Source organism: Salvelinus namaycush, chromosome 26, assembly GCF_016432855.1.
Source record: "Salvelinus namaycush isolate Seneca chromosome 26, SaNama_1.0, whole genome shotgun sequence".
NCBI lineage: Eukaryota > Metazoa > Chordata > Actinopteri > Salmoniformes > Salmonidae > Salvelinus > Salvelinus namaycush.
Window position 1 is genome coordinate 6,405,553 of NC_052332.1, and position 13,470 is coordinate 6,419,022.

The window sequence follows — 13,470 nt, forward strand, 5'->3', positions numbered from 1 at the left end:
ATGTTGAACATAATAGGACTGATAGCACTGCCTTGAGGAATACCATTGACAACTCCATAGGCATCAAATAAAATGTATCCTATTTTTACTCGAAAAGAGTGATTAAATAAGGCCGTAACCCAGTTATATAATCTCCCACCAATACCAAGTCTTTCCATCTTAATCAGTATGCCTTCTCTCCACATAGTGTCATAAGCCTTTTTAATGTAGAAAAAGACAGCCATTATTTCTTTCATGACCAGTTTTTTCAACTTCATTGTTCACCTTTACTAATGCATCCAAAGTAGACCTACCTTTACGGAATCCACTTTGACATTGACTCAATGTTCTTGGAAATATGACTATCATCTTTTCCATCAGTTTACACAGGTTAGAGGTCAGTGCTATTGGTCTATAACTATCAGCACATGAAAGGTCCTTACCAGGCATGTTTCCAACCAGAAGGTATAACCCCCTCACTCCAAATCTTATTAAATAATCCCAGGAGAACATGTATGACCTTATCAGGTATGCTTAAACATTACATAGCACAACTGATCATGACCTGGGGCTGTATATCCACAGCCTTTTAAGGCTGAACCCATCTCATGTATGGTAAAGACAGCATCTAAAGAAGAGTCAACGGTATCTCTTTTCTTATACACATTAACATGACCTTTTAAAATCTCACACCTGCGTTACTTATATACTTCATCCAAAGTAACCCCACTATGCACCCTAGCAAATGTGTTCCCCAACAAGTCAGCTTTTTCTTTATCAGTTACGGACGTTTGACCCACAACCAAAACTGGAATTCGAGAAGACTTGCTTCTTCCAGTCATCTTATTCAAGCCTATTGTAGAGCAGAACTGTCTCCATCCATTTCTCTTGACAGACTTAATGACCCTACGTACTAAAGCTCTCTTCCTTTGGAAATCAACTAGATTCTCAGGAGTCATATTCCTACGCAACACTCTGTAAGTCCTATTTTTTCTTGAATTGCCACAGTGCACTCTTCAGTCCACCAAGGAACCACCTTCATTTTCTCACCCACTTCACTCATTGGTACATATAGATTCGCAGCACTCAATATCAGAGATCACAGAGGGAGCACATACATCTACCAGCCTCTCTAAAGACAACTGTCCAATAGACTTTAAGCAATGATCTCAACTTTTCTCAGTCTGCTTCATGAAAGCCTCATCTTCTGAATGGTACCCTATCTGGAATAGTAACAAAGTTTATGGTACACCGAATCTGGAAATGATCACGTCTAACAGTAAAATCATTCATTACATTCACACATAGATGCAATATAGTTAGAAGCTGTTATGAGGTCCAGGCAGGATGTAACCCCTCTAACAACATCAACTCTTGTACCACATCCATTGTTAAGACATACTAATGCTGTGGTTTCTATCATATCTTCCACAATGTACCATTACGCTGCATCGGCAAGATAGAACAGCTGCCTCCGGTAAGACAAGGTGTGGCAGTCTGTGTATATTTGTAAACAACAGCTGGAGCACGAAATCTAATATTAAGGAAGTCTCAAGGTTTTGCTCGCCTGAGGTAGAGTATCTCATGATAAGCTGTAGACCACACTATTTATCAAGTTTTAATTTAGAATTTTCGTACCTGTCTATTTACCACCACAAACCGATGCTGGCACTAAATTGAACCTTTATTTATCTGGGCAAGCCAGTTAAGAACAAATTCTTATTTACAATGATGACCTACCCCGGTGAAACCCAGCGTCATGCTGGTCCAATTATGCGTCACCCTATGGGACTCCCAATCACAGCCGGATGTGTATAAGGCCATAAACAGGAAAACGCTCATCCAGAGGCAGTGCTCATAGTGGTTGGGGACTTTAATGCAGGGAAACTTAAATCCATTTTACATCGTTTCTACCAGCATGTTAAATGTGCAAGCAGAGGGGGAAAAAACTCTAGAACACCTTTACTCCACCCACAGAGATGCATACAAAGCTCTCCCTCACCCTCCATTTGGCAAATCTGATCATAATTCTATCCTCCTGATTCCTGCTTACAAGCAAAAACTAAAGCAGGACGCACCAGTGACTCGTTCAATAAAGAAGTGGTCAGATGACACAGATGCTAAGCTACAGGACTGTTTTGCTAGCACAGACTGGAATATGTTCTGGGATTCTTCCGATGGCATTGAGGAGTACACCACATCAGTCACTGGCTTCATCAATAAGTGCATTGATGACGTCGTCCCCACAGTGACCGTACGTACAGAGGAATGCTAACTTGTGTCACTGGCATAGGGGGCGTTGGCGGAGCAGCCTGTCCCCCGTGCTCCGTGTTGGCCTCGGAGCCTCTGGGGACTGTGTGCCATGCTGTACCAGAGGGGCAGATTGGGAAAGAAAGGCAGACAGGTCAGGTCCATGTGGAGGGGTGGTCAGGTCCATGTGGAGGGGTGGTCAGGTCAACTCCCTGTTCGTTCCTCTCCAGGAAGGATGAGACCATTCGTGCCTCCTCAAATTCCCTTCTTGCTTGACGGTGCCGTCGCTGCTGTGCCAGGTCCTTGGCAATGAATTCCCGTTACTGTAGAGCTCTACGGGCCTGCACATCCAATAGGTGATATCGTTCGTCAGCCTGTCGTTCCTCCTCAATCTGAAGCTCAATTTCCTCCAACGCTAGTAGGACAGCGGTCTGTGAATCGCTGAGGGCTAGTGAATGGCGGCTGCCATGGCCACTTCGAAAGGGGTATCCACTGGTCGAACTCTCACTCCGTCTAGAGTGCCTCGACGATTTCCCATTAGTTAAGGGGTGAGCGGAGCCTGCCTCAGGAAGCTGGTCGACCTGTGCGGTGGGTGTTACCTCCTCCATAGGTTCTTCCTGTAGACCACTTTCCCGTCCCAAAGCAGTTTCCGGTCCCTGGCTCGGAGGGGATGGTTGATGGCTGAAACGTACAGTTGATCCATCACCACTTTGAGCTCTGGTGGGCTTGCCCTTTGATGTGGGAAACTCGACCACATAATCCTTAAGATAACCAGGTGCTTGTCTGGTTCTTCTGGTGGTTGAGGATGAAACCAGGTGCTTGTCTGGTTCTTCTGGTGGTTGAGGATGAAACCAGGTGCTTGTCTGGTTCTTCTGGTGGTTGAGGATGAAACCAGGTGCTTGTCTGGTTCTTCTGGTGGTTGAGGATGAAACCAGGTGCTTGTCTGGTTCTTCTGGTGGTTGAGGATGAAGCCTTCCTTGTTGCTTTAGGCTTTGCTCCTGGATCTTTTATTTGTTCCAAGACTTTTCCCTCAGCTGCTTTCTTCCTCTCTCCTTCCTTCCAGTGGAGACAATTCTTCCTTCTCCATTTCCTTTTCACCTGTCTTTGGTTCAGTCATGATCCTGCTCAAAGGACCATTGAAAGATTAGTGGAATCTGTGTGGGGAGGAATGGATGAGACTGAGGCAGGAATTCCTTTAACCATAAAGTGGTATATTTACTGGGTAGTCTGTGCTGCATAACAAAGGAAACAGAATAACATGTATCCAATCAGATTGATAACATGTATACAATCAAATTCATAATCACAAAGATCAAATCATAACAATCATTCATTATTAACATAATTAGGGAATTCAACAAACCAGTTCATTAAGAAGTCAATAGGAATCATCCTTGAGTCATTTATGCACGTAACTATATATCATAATCATGAGAAGAATAATACAAACAGTGATCGGTTATTCAATCTATAATCCCCATTAGTTTGATATCAGAATGGATCAGTTCAGCAAACGATGACGTTTCATATTTCACCCTTTCAAGTGTCTTCAGATGTACATGTAATTTCATTATGTAATTTCATTACATATTAACCATATATCGATGGCATAATTAGCCTGTGATGATCTGTAGGGCCGTGATCATTGACCATTCACATTACACAATAGGTTTGAAGTGTGCGCTCCAAGCCGCTCTCCGCAGTAATAACTATAAACAATAACTGAAGGCCCACTCTCCCGATCGCAACAGATAGTTCAGATGAAAGGTAACAGATTCGGTGGACTTACGAGGATTCATGGACACACAGAACTTCTGGATTAGACGAAGTTAAGGACGAGAAAGCAGCAAGATCGGGCGATGGAGACTTCCCCCTTTTATGGAGTTGAGATCTGTCGGACATTTCCACCTGACCTAATTAAAGCGCCCCTGGCCAAGCTGAGTAAGTGGCCATGAATGAAAGGATTCTTCCACCAACTCCATGGGCCTTTTCTACAGTATTTCAGATTGTAACTTTAAACCACATTTCTTTCTAATACACAACTAATTTTCACCTGCCACAGTTCATGTGCAGCAGAATTCCATGAAAAAGGAAATCATTATTTGGAGATAATCATTTACAGAATAAACAAATCAGGAACAAGCACCTTGATTGGTTAAAAAGAATAGCGTTTACCCTCAGTGTTTTAAATATATTTTTGTATCTCTTCTTAAATCCACCCTCCTCCCTCTCAGTAATCCATCTTCAGGGAGAAGTGACACCATCAGAACAAGACCGTTGATGTTCTCCATGGTTGTGTTGACGGTGAGAGGCCTGAGGGGCGGGTCATCAGTCACGGACTTCCTCACTCCAACTGGCGGAGATGTTCTCATTAAGAAAGAGCACACAGTAGAGTAAGAGGTAGATAGATACAGTAGCTGTTCCCTCTGAGATCGTCTACATTACCGTCAGCAACTGCAGACCGACTGATCAGACCTACAAACCACCTTTCTTCCTAAATTACTACTCATTATGATTAGATCGGTCAGTCTGCAGCCGCCGGCAGCAACGTAGTTGGCCTCAAACATGCACTATGTGAAGTAATCTAGCCTTGCGTTGATGGTCTTGCAGCCCTTGACGGAGAAGATATTCTCGCTCTTGGGGAAATAGACCATGTCTCTGGCCATCTTGTCGACCACATCCTGGTTGGGCTCCAGGCCCTTGGCAGACATATCTGCCATGACACACAGCAGCACGTGTCTGTACTCCAGAGGCAGGAAGGGGACAATGGAGTCAACTAGGTTCCTGTCCATCAGACTCGAGGGCCACAACCCACCTACACAGAGAAAGGGAGGGAGGGACACAGTCATGAGATGGGCAAGAAGAAGCTACCACCAATTGCTTACCCAATCCTCTCAGATGTACACAAGTGCCTAGGGGGTAAGGATAGTCATAAGATGGGCAGGGGCAAGAAAGGCAGATGGACAGAATATAGACAGAATATAGATATCACAGGTAATCTTTGTATTGAAGGTCTGAAAAGACTCCAATAACATCCCCAGTCTTCTAACCCCAGGCTTAGTAACATAAAGGAGAGAATCCTGACCTTAGAGAAACATGTGCATGATTTGTTAAATATAAAAAATAGTTACCAAAAGTGCATAAATTAGGCTTCAGCCCTAAAGAAGGACAGCAAAGTGGCTTACTCTTCTTGTTGTTGAACAAGGACAGGGAGAGAGCTGGTTCTAAGTCATGCAACTTTATCTCCTCTCGGTCTCGACCTGCTTTCCGGAAGTCCAGGGCCACCTGTGTTATGTGCTGTACTCCAGTGTTGCTTTGGAGATGAGCAAAACAAACTAGTAGATATTAAAGTTGCACTATGCAGAAATGTCCTGGTTGCTAAAACTAATAGTTTGCACAATTTCAATTTGTGACACAAAATAAGCTAGAGAATCACTGTACCATCTAAACCAATTTGTAAGTCGCTCTGGATAAGAGCGTCTGCTAAATGACTTAAATGTAAATGTAAAACGCTTTGAAATATATTTTCTACAACTAATAATATTGTTGTTTCAGCTGTTTGAAGCTGGTGTAAAAAAAATGAGTAAAAGTAAAAAGACAAAAACAAAACTTAAGAATGGGAGGCATAGAAATTGAGCACATAACTGATCTACTCCTTCTTAGACTTGCTTTCAAGTAGAATGATGGATCTACTACACACATTTCTATGTGAGTTTAGTCAGGTCGCCCATAAATATTGCCACTTTAAGCTGGGTCCAACGTTCTTTTTCTTCCTCACTGGTCCGGACATGGGGTAGTTTATAAATGCATTAGGTTCTAGAGGCCGACCGATTAATCGGAATGGCCGATTAATTAGGGCCGATTTCAAGTTTTCATAACAATCGGAAATCGGTATTTTTGGGCGCCGATTTAGCGATAAAAAAATAACAAAAAAATTATACCTTTATTTAACTAGGCAAGTCAGTTAAGAACACATTCTTATTTTCAATGACGGCCTAGGAACGGTGGGTTAACTGCCTTGTTCAGGGGCAGAACGACAGATTTTCACCTTGTCAGCTCGAGGGATCCAATCTTGCAACCTTACAGTTAACTAGTCCAACGCAATAACGACCTGCCTCTCTCTCGTTGCACTCCACAAGGAGACTGCCTGTTACGCGAATGCAGTAAGCCAAGGTAAATTGCTAGCTAGCATTAAACTTATCTTATAAAAAAAACAATCAATCATAACCACTAGTTAACTACACATGGTTGATGATATTACATCTTATAAAAAAAACAATCAATCATAACCACTAGTTAACTACACATGGTTGATGATATTACTAGATATTATCTAGCGTGTCCTGTGTTGCATATAATCTGACTGAGCATACAAGTATCTAAGTATCTGACAGCGGTGGTAAACAGAAGCAGGCGCGTAAACATTCATTCAAACAGCACTTTCGTGCGGTTTGCCAGCAGCTCTTCGTTGTGCGTCAAGCATTGCGCTGTTTATGACTTCAAGCCTATCAACTCCGGAGATGAGGCTGGTGTAACCGAAGTGAAATGGCTGGCTAGTTAGCGCGCGCTAATAGCGTTTCAAACATCACTCGCTCTGAGCTTTCTAGTAGTTGTTCCACTTGCTCTGCATGGGTAACGCTGCTTCGATGGTGGCTGTTGTCGTTGTGTTGCTTGTTCGAGCCCAGGGAGGAGCGAGGAGAGGGACGGAAACTATACTGTTACACTTGCAATACTAAAGTGCCTATAAGAACATCCAATAGTCAAAGGTATATGAAATACAAATGGTATAGAGGGAAATAGTCCTATAATTCCTATAATAACTACAACCTAAAACTTCTTACCTGGGAATATTGAAGACTCATGTTAAAAGGAACCACCAGCTTTCATATGTTCTCATGTTCTGAGCAAGGAACTGAAACGTTAGCTTTCTTACATAGCACATATTGCACTTTTACTTTCTTCTCCAACACTTTGTTTTTGCACCATTTAAACCAAATTGAACATGTTTCATTATTTACTTGAGGCTAAATATTTTTTATTGATGTATTATATTAAGTTAAAATAAGTGTTTATTCAATATTGTTGTAATTGTCATTATAAAAAAAAATATATATATATTTTTTTATAAATTTGCCGATTTAACGGTATCGGCTTTTTTGATCCTCCAATAATCGGTATCGGTATCGGCGTTGAAAAATCATAATCGGTCGACCTCTATTAGGTTCATGTGTAGTGATTTTATTTGCAAAATAAAAAATCTGAAGTGACTGAAGTTTAGTTTTGGGAGCCGTATCTGATTGACAGCTGACGTTTAGGTAAGTAAAACCATGGTTACTACAACGAGTCGTTAAATTGTGGGAAAGATAGGATGATGTATGTCTAATAAATTTGACTGTAAAAAAAAAAAATCTAAAGTATCCAAAAACACATGAATTCTTATCACACACTGCTGGTCTGTCTGGCCTACCTGAGGAAGATGAAGATGGCTTGGCGGTATGAGACCCCATTCAGATATTCGTAGTAACCCAGGTAGGGCTTTATACAGTCAATTAGGCCAGGGTGCATCCCGTCAAAGATGAACATGGAACGTGGGCAGTTGGTGACGTTGCCTTTGATCCACTGCTGCAGCTGAGACTGAGGGATGGTCACAGCAGTAAAAACACAGACTTATCTACAGCAGTGAAGATCGCTCACAACATAGGCACAAAAATCTGATATACATCCTGTATCATATAGAACCCTCAAATTCAAATCTTTGACCTTGAAGCCAGTTCCACTGCTTTTTTGTTCTTCATTCTTCCCATTCAACCAGGGATCGATTTAGACCTGGGACACCAGGTGGGTGCAATTAATTCTCAGGTAGAACAGAAAACCAGTAGTATTCCGGACCTCGTAGGGTAAGATTTGAATTTCACTGATAATGAACATGCATAAGTGTTTATTTTTTTTACAGCCTAATTCTCCATTGAAATTTCCCTGCCAGTTACTGGGGATTATATAACAACATATTTGTTTTACCTTGTAGTTCTCAAGCTGACTCGAATGAAGTAAGTGAGTAGAAGTCACAAACAGATGGACAAACTTGCTGGCCATGCCCTTCTTGTAGATGTTTTCAGCTATCAACTGGCTGACTAAGTTCTTCCCTGTGCCACTCCAGCCATGTAGAGAGAGCACCAGGGGCTTTATAGGGTTTTTATCGTTCATGAAACCCGTTACAGCTTTCTGGACGACTCTGGAGGCAACATGTTGACCAAACAGCTTCTGATCTAGGGCCACTTCCAAACCTGATGACAGGGCAGGAGTTGATTATTAAGTGTCAATGAATGGGACGTGCTACGAATACGCCATTATTTCTATACAAATTATAGGTGGTTATCTTAATAACATGATTAGTTACACATGTAGCACACAGCTGCTAAGTAGGCTAGTGGTGCACGGGTCAGCTGCTCGTTCACTCGTACCCGGCCGCAATTGCTAATAACCCTTCCACCACCACCCGACTTTATGTGATAAATTGAAAATCTGAGGCCCGCACTCAACCCTAACCTGCTAATATAGAAAATGTGCTGTAGGCTACAGTCAGATGGTGGAACAATTTTTTGTCAGGGGTTGCAGGATATTTTTTTGCCTGATTTAGATATGTTGGAAATCATAAGCAGAAACAGCCTTTTGGTAGGTGATTTGTTCGTCAACCTCAAGGCCTATAATTAGATACATGCAGCTTCTTCTCTTCTGTCATTATATGTTGCCCTGAAAGACTAAACAAACCCTTGCTCACCAGAATAATGTCATAATTAAAGGGTTCAGCCTATCAATGTTAGTTGACATCAGTAAAGTTCTATTTCGTGGAGCAAATATGTTTAGGGACCGGGGAGTAAATGCAATAACAAAAAATAAAAAATGTAAGACTATATGTTTCAAATTTCAGTTTGACCGTTGTAAGGAAATAGAAAGCTGTGAAAACAACCCAACATGTTTCTGATAAGATTTCAGTTCGGCTTGGATGCATATTTTATTTGGTTGAAATACTTTTAGCTTTTCTGATGCTGATAAAGATAGATACTGTCTGTAGAGGTGCTAACTGCGCATTCTCTCAAGATGCTGAATGAAAGAAATCATATTTCTCCACTCCTGTTCCTGAGTCAAAATTGTGCCTACATTTGGTGTATCATTTTACTGCAAGAAATGCTTAATTCTGTAGGAGTTACTATTAAGGCTATGTGAGAGGTTATACACTTAGTGTCCTGATTTCAGTTTCCATTTTACCCATCTGAACAGTAGCCTAGACTACAGTTCCTTTGACATGCATAGGCCTATTTGAAGTCCCTGTCAAATGTGTATAGTGCCTCACAATCACACATAACATAGCAATCTATCATCCATTTTTACCAATTCCCCAAATCTTTCCCAAACATTACTTTTCAGGCCCTCCCTTATTATTTTGCAGATTTTCTCTTATTGAATTAAACTCAGACAATTGTACGGTTACATACATACAATGTGATTGTGGATAGTTAATGTTAATATAATAGTTTGATTATAAAGTTCAAATGCTTTGCAAGAAGAACGATTTCCCTAATAATCCTGTTTACGTCGGCATCTGAAATTGAGCTACCTGATAGCACACTCATACAGAAAATTGTCTATCAAAATAAATATTCTACCATGTTATTTTTTGGAAGCATATTTGATTCTGAGTTTGGACATGTTTGTATGTGAAACAGGGGCACAACTTTCACTTGGGATGGGTGCTTTTTTTGGTATAGCCTACTGTATGACAAAAGGGGTCTGTATTGCATTTTTTTATTTAGTCGCAGTCACAAATATATATATATTTTTCATGGCACAAGAGATACGTGTGATTTGTGTCTGTCTCAGTGGACTAATCCATTGGCGAGGCCACGGTTCAAGAATATGGGTATTGTGGCTCAGATGCACATCTCTCTCCAGAATGCACTCTTCTGCCATTTCGTGGGTATTCATTGTGTGAATTGTTTGCTGTGTCTATCAATTCCCCATTACATACTACTGGTGATGTAACTTACATTTACCATTGATTCCCAAATTTTCAAATCTGAAATGTTTGGTTATGGTAATTTCTGTTAATGCATTCAATATATTTTTATTACAGTCATTTACCATTAGTTCTCATTGTCGGAGTGGACATGTGTTTTGCAGAACTCACAACCTATGCTACACTTGAGAAACAAGTTTGGTTGATTTCATTACATTTACGAGTTGTCAATTAATTAATCATCTTTAGTTTGTAACGAGCCCATTTGGGGGATGTCTGATAGTTATGACAATCAGAAATACTCACCCCCACTAATGAGCTGCGGAGCTTCTCAAAGTAATTTTTTCTTCACCTTCATACAGCAAGTAAACAAAGTATTTTGACAATCAATTGTGAATGACAACAGGCCCTCAAAGAATTTGAACAATATTTTCAGCTCTCCCTTTCGATGACCAAAGCAAAAATTGTAATGCTCTGATCCAGTGGAAACGTCATAAAATACCTGATTACTTCTTATCCCGTGCACAAAAAGCCTACAGCTGTGTCTGTCCCGAGATCACTGGCAATGGAAACTGAGGGCCCAGAATATTTTATACAATGTCTCAAGTTTGCTAGCACGAGTTTTGGGGCGACCCAGTTGATAGTTGATACAATGTTTCAAGATCGATGCAGACAGGCCATGCGTAGCCAATGTAATTTATATGATATTTATTTTCTACCTGCAATGTTGTGTTGGCTTTATGTAGGTCATTATTACATAGTTGGCAAATGGCAATAAAAGTAACTTTTAGATTTGTATACATTTTATTAGATAGAATGTTGATTAATCACAGACAATGATCGAGACAAAGACTATCATCAATTCAATTAAACTGTTCCACAAAAATGTGTGCATATGGAAATCATAAATGGCACGCAAATTGTTAGAAATTGGCACTCCAGATGGAGAAGGTTTCCTACCGCTGGTGTAGCCTATTACCGGCAACTTCAGGAGCATACCAGCAGAATCTGTGAAGGCCAGCAGCAGCAGAAGGAGGGTCGGGAACAGGTTTTATTTCTTCTGGTTAGGCTAAATTGACCTCTGGCTCCCTTTTGAGTCATTTGTGTCATTTTTTTAATCAAACGTGCTTAAAGCATCTGACTAGTTTAGTACATACAGTTGATTATGGAAAAAGTTCAAATTTTGATTAGTCAAAAAAAAAAGGCTACTCTTGGTTGACCAAGATGTTTTTTTGATCAAGGACAGCCCTAGTATAATAAGCTTTAGATCCACACAAAAAAACTGAGGGAGGCCCCCTGCCAGGTTATGTCCCCCTCACTTCTGCTCCCCTGATGTGAACTACTTCTAAGAGGCATAGATAACTGTCCAGGCTGTTACACAACCGGCCGTGATCGGGAGTCCCATAGGGCGGCGCACAATTGGCCCAGCATTGTCCGGGTTTGGCCGGTGTAGGCCGTCATTGTAAATAAGATTGTTCTTAACTGACTTGCCTAGTTAAATAAAGGAAAATATATATATATATATAGACACAATTACTCACTTCCCTCGTGCCAAACTGGTAGGCTTGCGCTAACGGTGAGGATACATGCACAAATCAAACCCATTTGGAACGCCAATTAAGGTGTTTAGATGTCCTTATAATTCTAAAGATTGCTCAGAAAACGAGGTGTTAACCTTAGATTTTACGACGATTAAGACAAGCAGAGTAAGGTGTTTACATGGCTGTTGCATAATCTGCCTACTGCCGTAATCAGTTTAATATCAAATTATTTCCGTCCATGTAAACGTAGCCTACTAGTTCTTATTGGCTACGTCGATTGATTTTTCTGCCCGTTCCCATTTGGCGAAAGGATGTTGGCTACTTGGCGCGCACTCAAATGATTGGCATCTTACCATTCAAACAATGAATCCTGATCTAGGATAACTTTTAAAACATGAAATTATTTGGCTTGCTCTAAAAGGATTTGGCTAAAAGCAAATCTACCCGCTAACTGGGCAGAAAAATAATGTTGCGGTATGATTGTTTTGTAAAGCATAAACGGAATTTCAATCTTACCCAGTTACATTTGAGGACTTTGTAGCATTCAGCCACTAAAGTATCAACAACAATTACATGAACTAACAAGTCACTGAACATCAAACATCATGGTCCAATCCACTAGGACAGAGATCTCTCTATGATCTCTCTGTGTTTAAAGTCCTGGCCTTAAAGCTTGGGTTTATGCACCAACACCAAATAGCCTAAAATAAATGACAAACTTCTATGTAGCCTATAGATATAAACTGCACAAGACTGCTACATTCATGGATTTAAGGTATCGTTTTCTCAAGCCGCCCGCCCGCACAATATTTAAACGACCCTAAAGTCAACCCTTGTTGTCTAAAGTAGGCCAACGTTATATTGGTGGCGATCGATAAACAATTTTAAGATTAAAACGCAAAAGGACTGACTGTGTCTACATGATCAAATAGCCTAAGTGAACCACGTTAGCACAACCATTTAATATGTAGCTGTACACATACCTGTTGAATTAAAAGCAATCCATTTTGAATTGCAACTCTCATATACATAATTGTAAATTTTCCGCCCCACTGCTGCTAAACCAACTCCCGCACCGACCACAAATGTGGTTGAGATTGGTTCGAACGCATTCACAAAACCACTCGATATCAACACATAATATACGAAATAGGTTGCGTATGTTGCTTTCATTTTAACTTCAAATAAACATTTAGCTACCAAGTTTATAATTTAGAAACGCAAAGACGTTAAGAGTCCAAATCAGCTATTTCCTCCTCCGTAATCATTATGCGACAGCAAAAGCAAATCTGTAGCAAAAGGTTCGTCACCAGGTATACTAGCCGCAACTATGAAACTCGGATATTTCCGATTTGCTAACTAATATTCGTTAACACGTGCAGTGTTCAACGAAACATCAATTCAGGCATTTCCGAGTTTCCTAGTTCCGAATAGCAGATGAACGCGGCATAATAAATGGCTAAACCCCGCATATTTATACAATGTACGTTCTTACACCCGGATTTTAAACAACCCTAACTACACCACCAACCTGAAATGAAGACCAAAAAGCTACATTTATGTTCATTAATTTTTACGATATAGCCCATTTTGACTTTGCTGGTTGTCACTCGTTACCACAGCCACAAAAGGGATCGCATTCAACATCGGCTACGTTCGGCCATGGTTTTTCACATGGATGTCATT

General features: G+C 40.7%; 1 protein-coding gene across 1 annotated transcript; it reads right to left on the reverse strand.

Moving 5' to 3' along the window:
* Window positions 1–4,296: 4,296 nt before the first annotated feature.
* Window positions 4,297–13,047, reverse strand: LOC120020939 (torsin-1A-like). Its single transcript, XM_038964584.1, has 5 exons — window positions 12,768–13,047; window positions 8,248–8,513; window positions 7,697–7,863; window positions 5,415–5,542; window positions 4,297–5,044 (listed from the first exon to the last, which is right to left on the reverse strand). Exons 1-5 carry the CDS (start codon window positions 12,955–12,957, stop codon window positions 4,800–4,802), a joined length of 996 nt encoding a protein of 331 aa, XP_038820512.1. The 5' UTR covers window positions 12,958–13,047; the 3' UTR covers window positions 4,297–4,799.
* Between the last annotated feature and the right edge of the window lie 423 nt (window positions 13,048–13,470).

Bases quoted from the DNA above. Each gene is read 5' to 3' on its own strand.
- LOC120020939 (XM_038964584.1), bottom strand. From the start codon at position 12,957: ATGAAAGCAACATACGCAACCTATTTCGTATATTATGTGTTGATATCG. The intron at 8,514-12,767 runs GTATGTGTACAG...CCCTGTCATCAG, and splicing joins GATTGCTTTTAATTCAACAG to GTTTGGAAGTGGCCCTAGAT. The intron at 7,864-8,247 runs GTAAAACAAATA...ACCATCCCTCAG, and splicing joins GTCAGCTTGAGAACTACAAG to TCTCAGCTGCAGCAGTGGAT.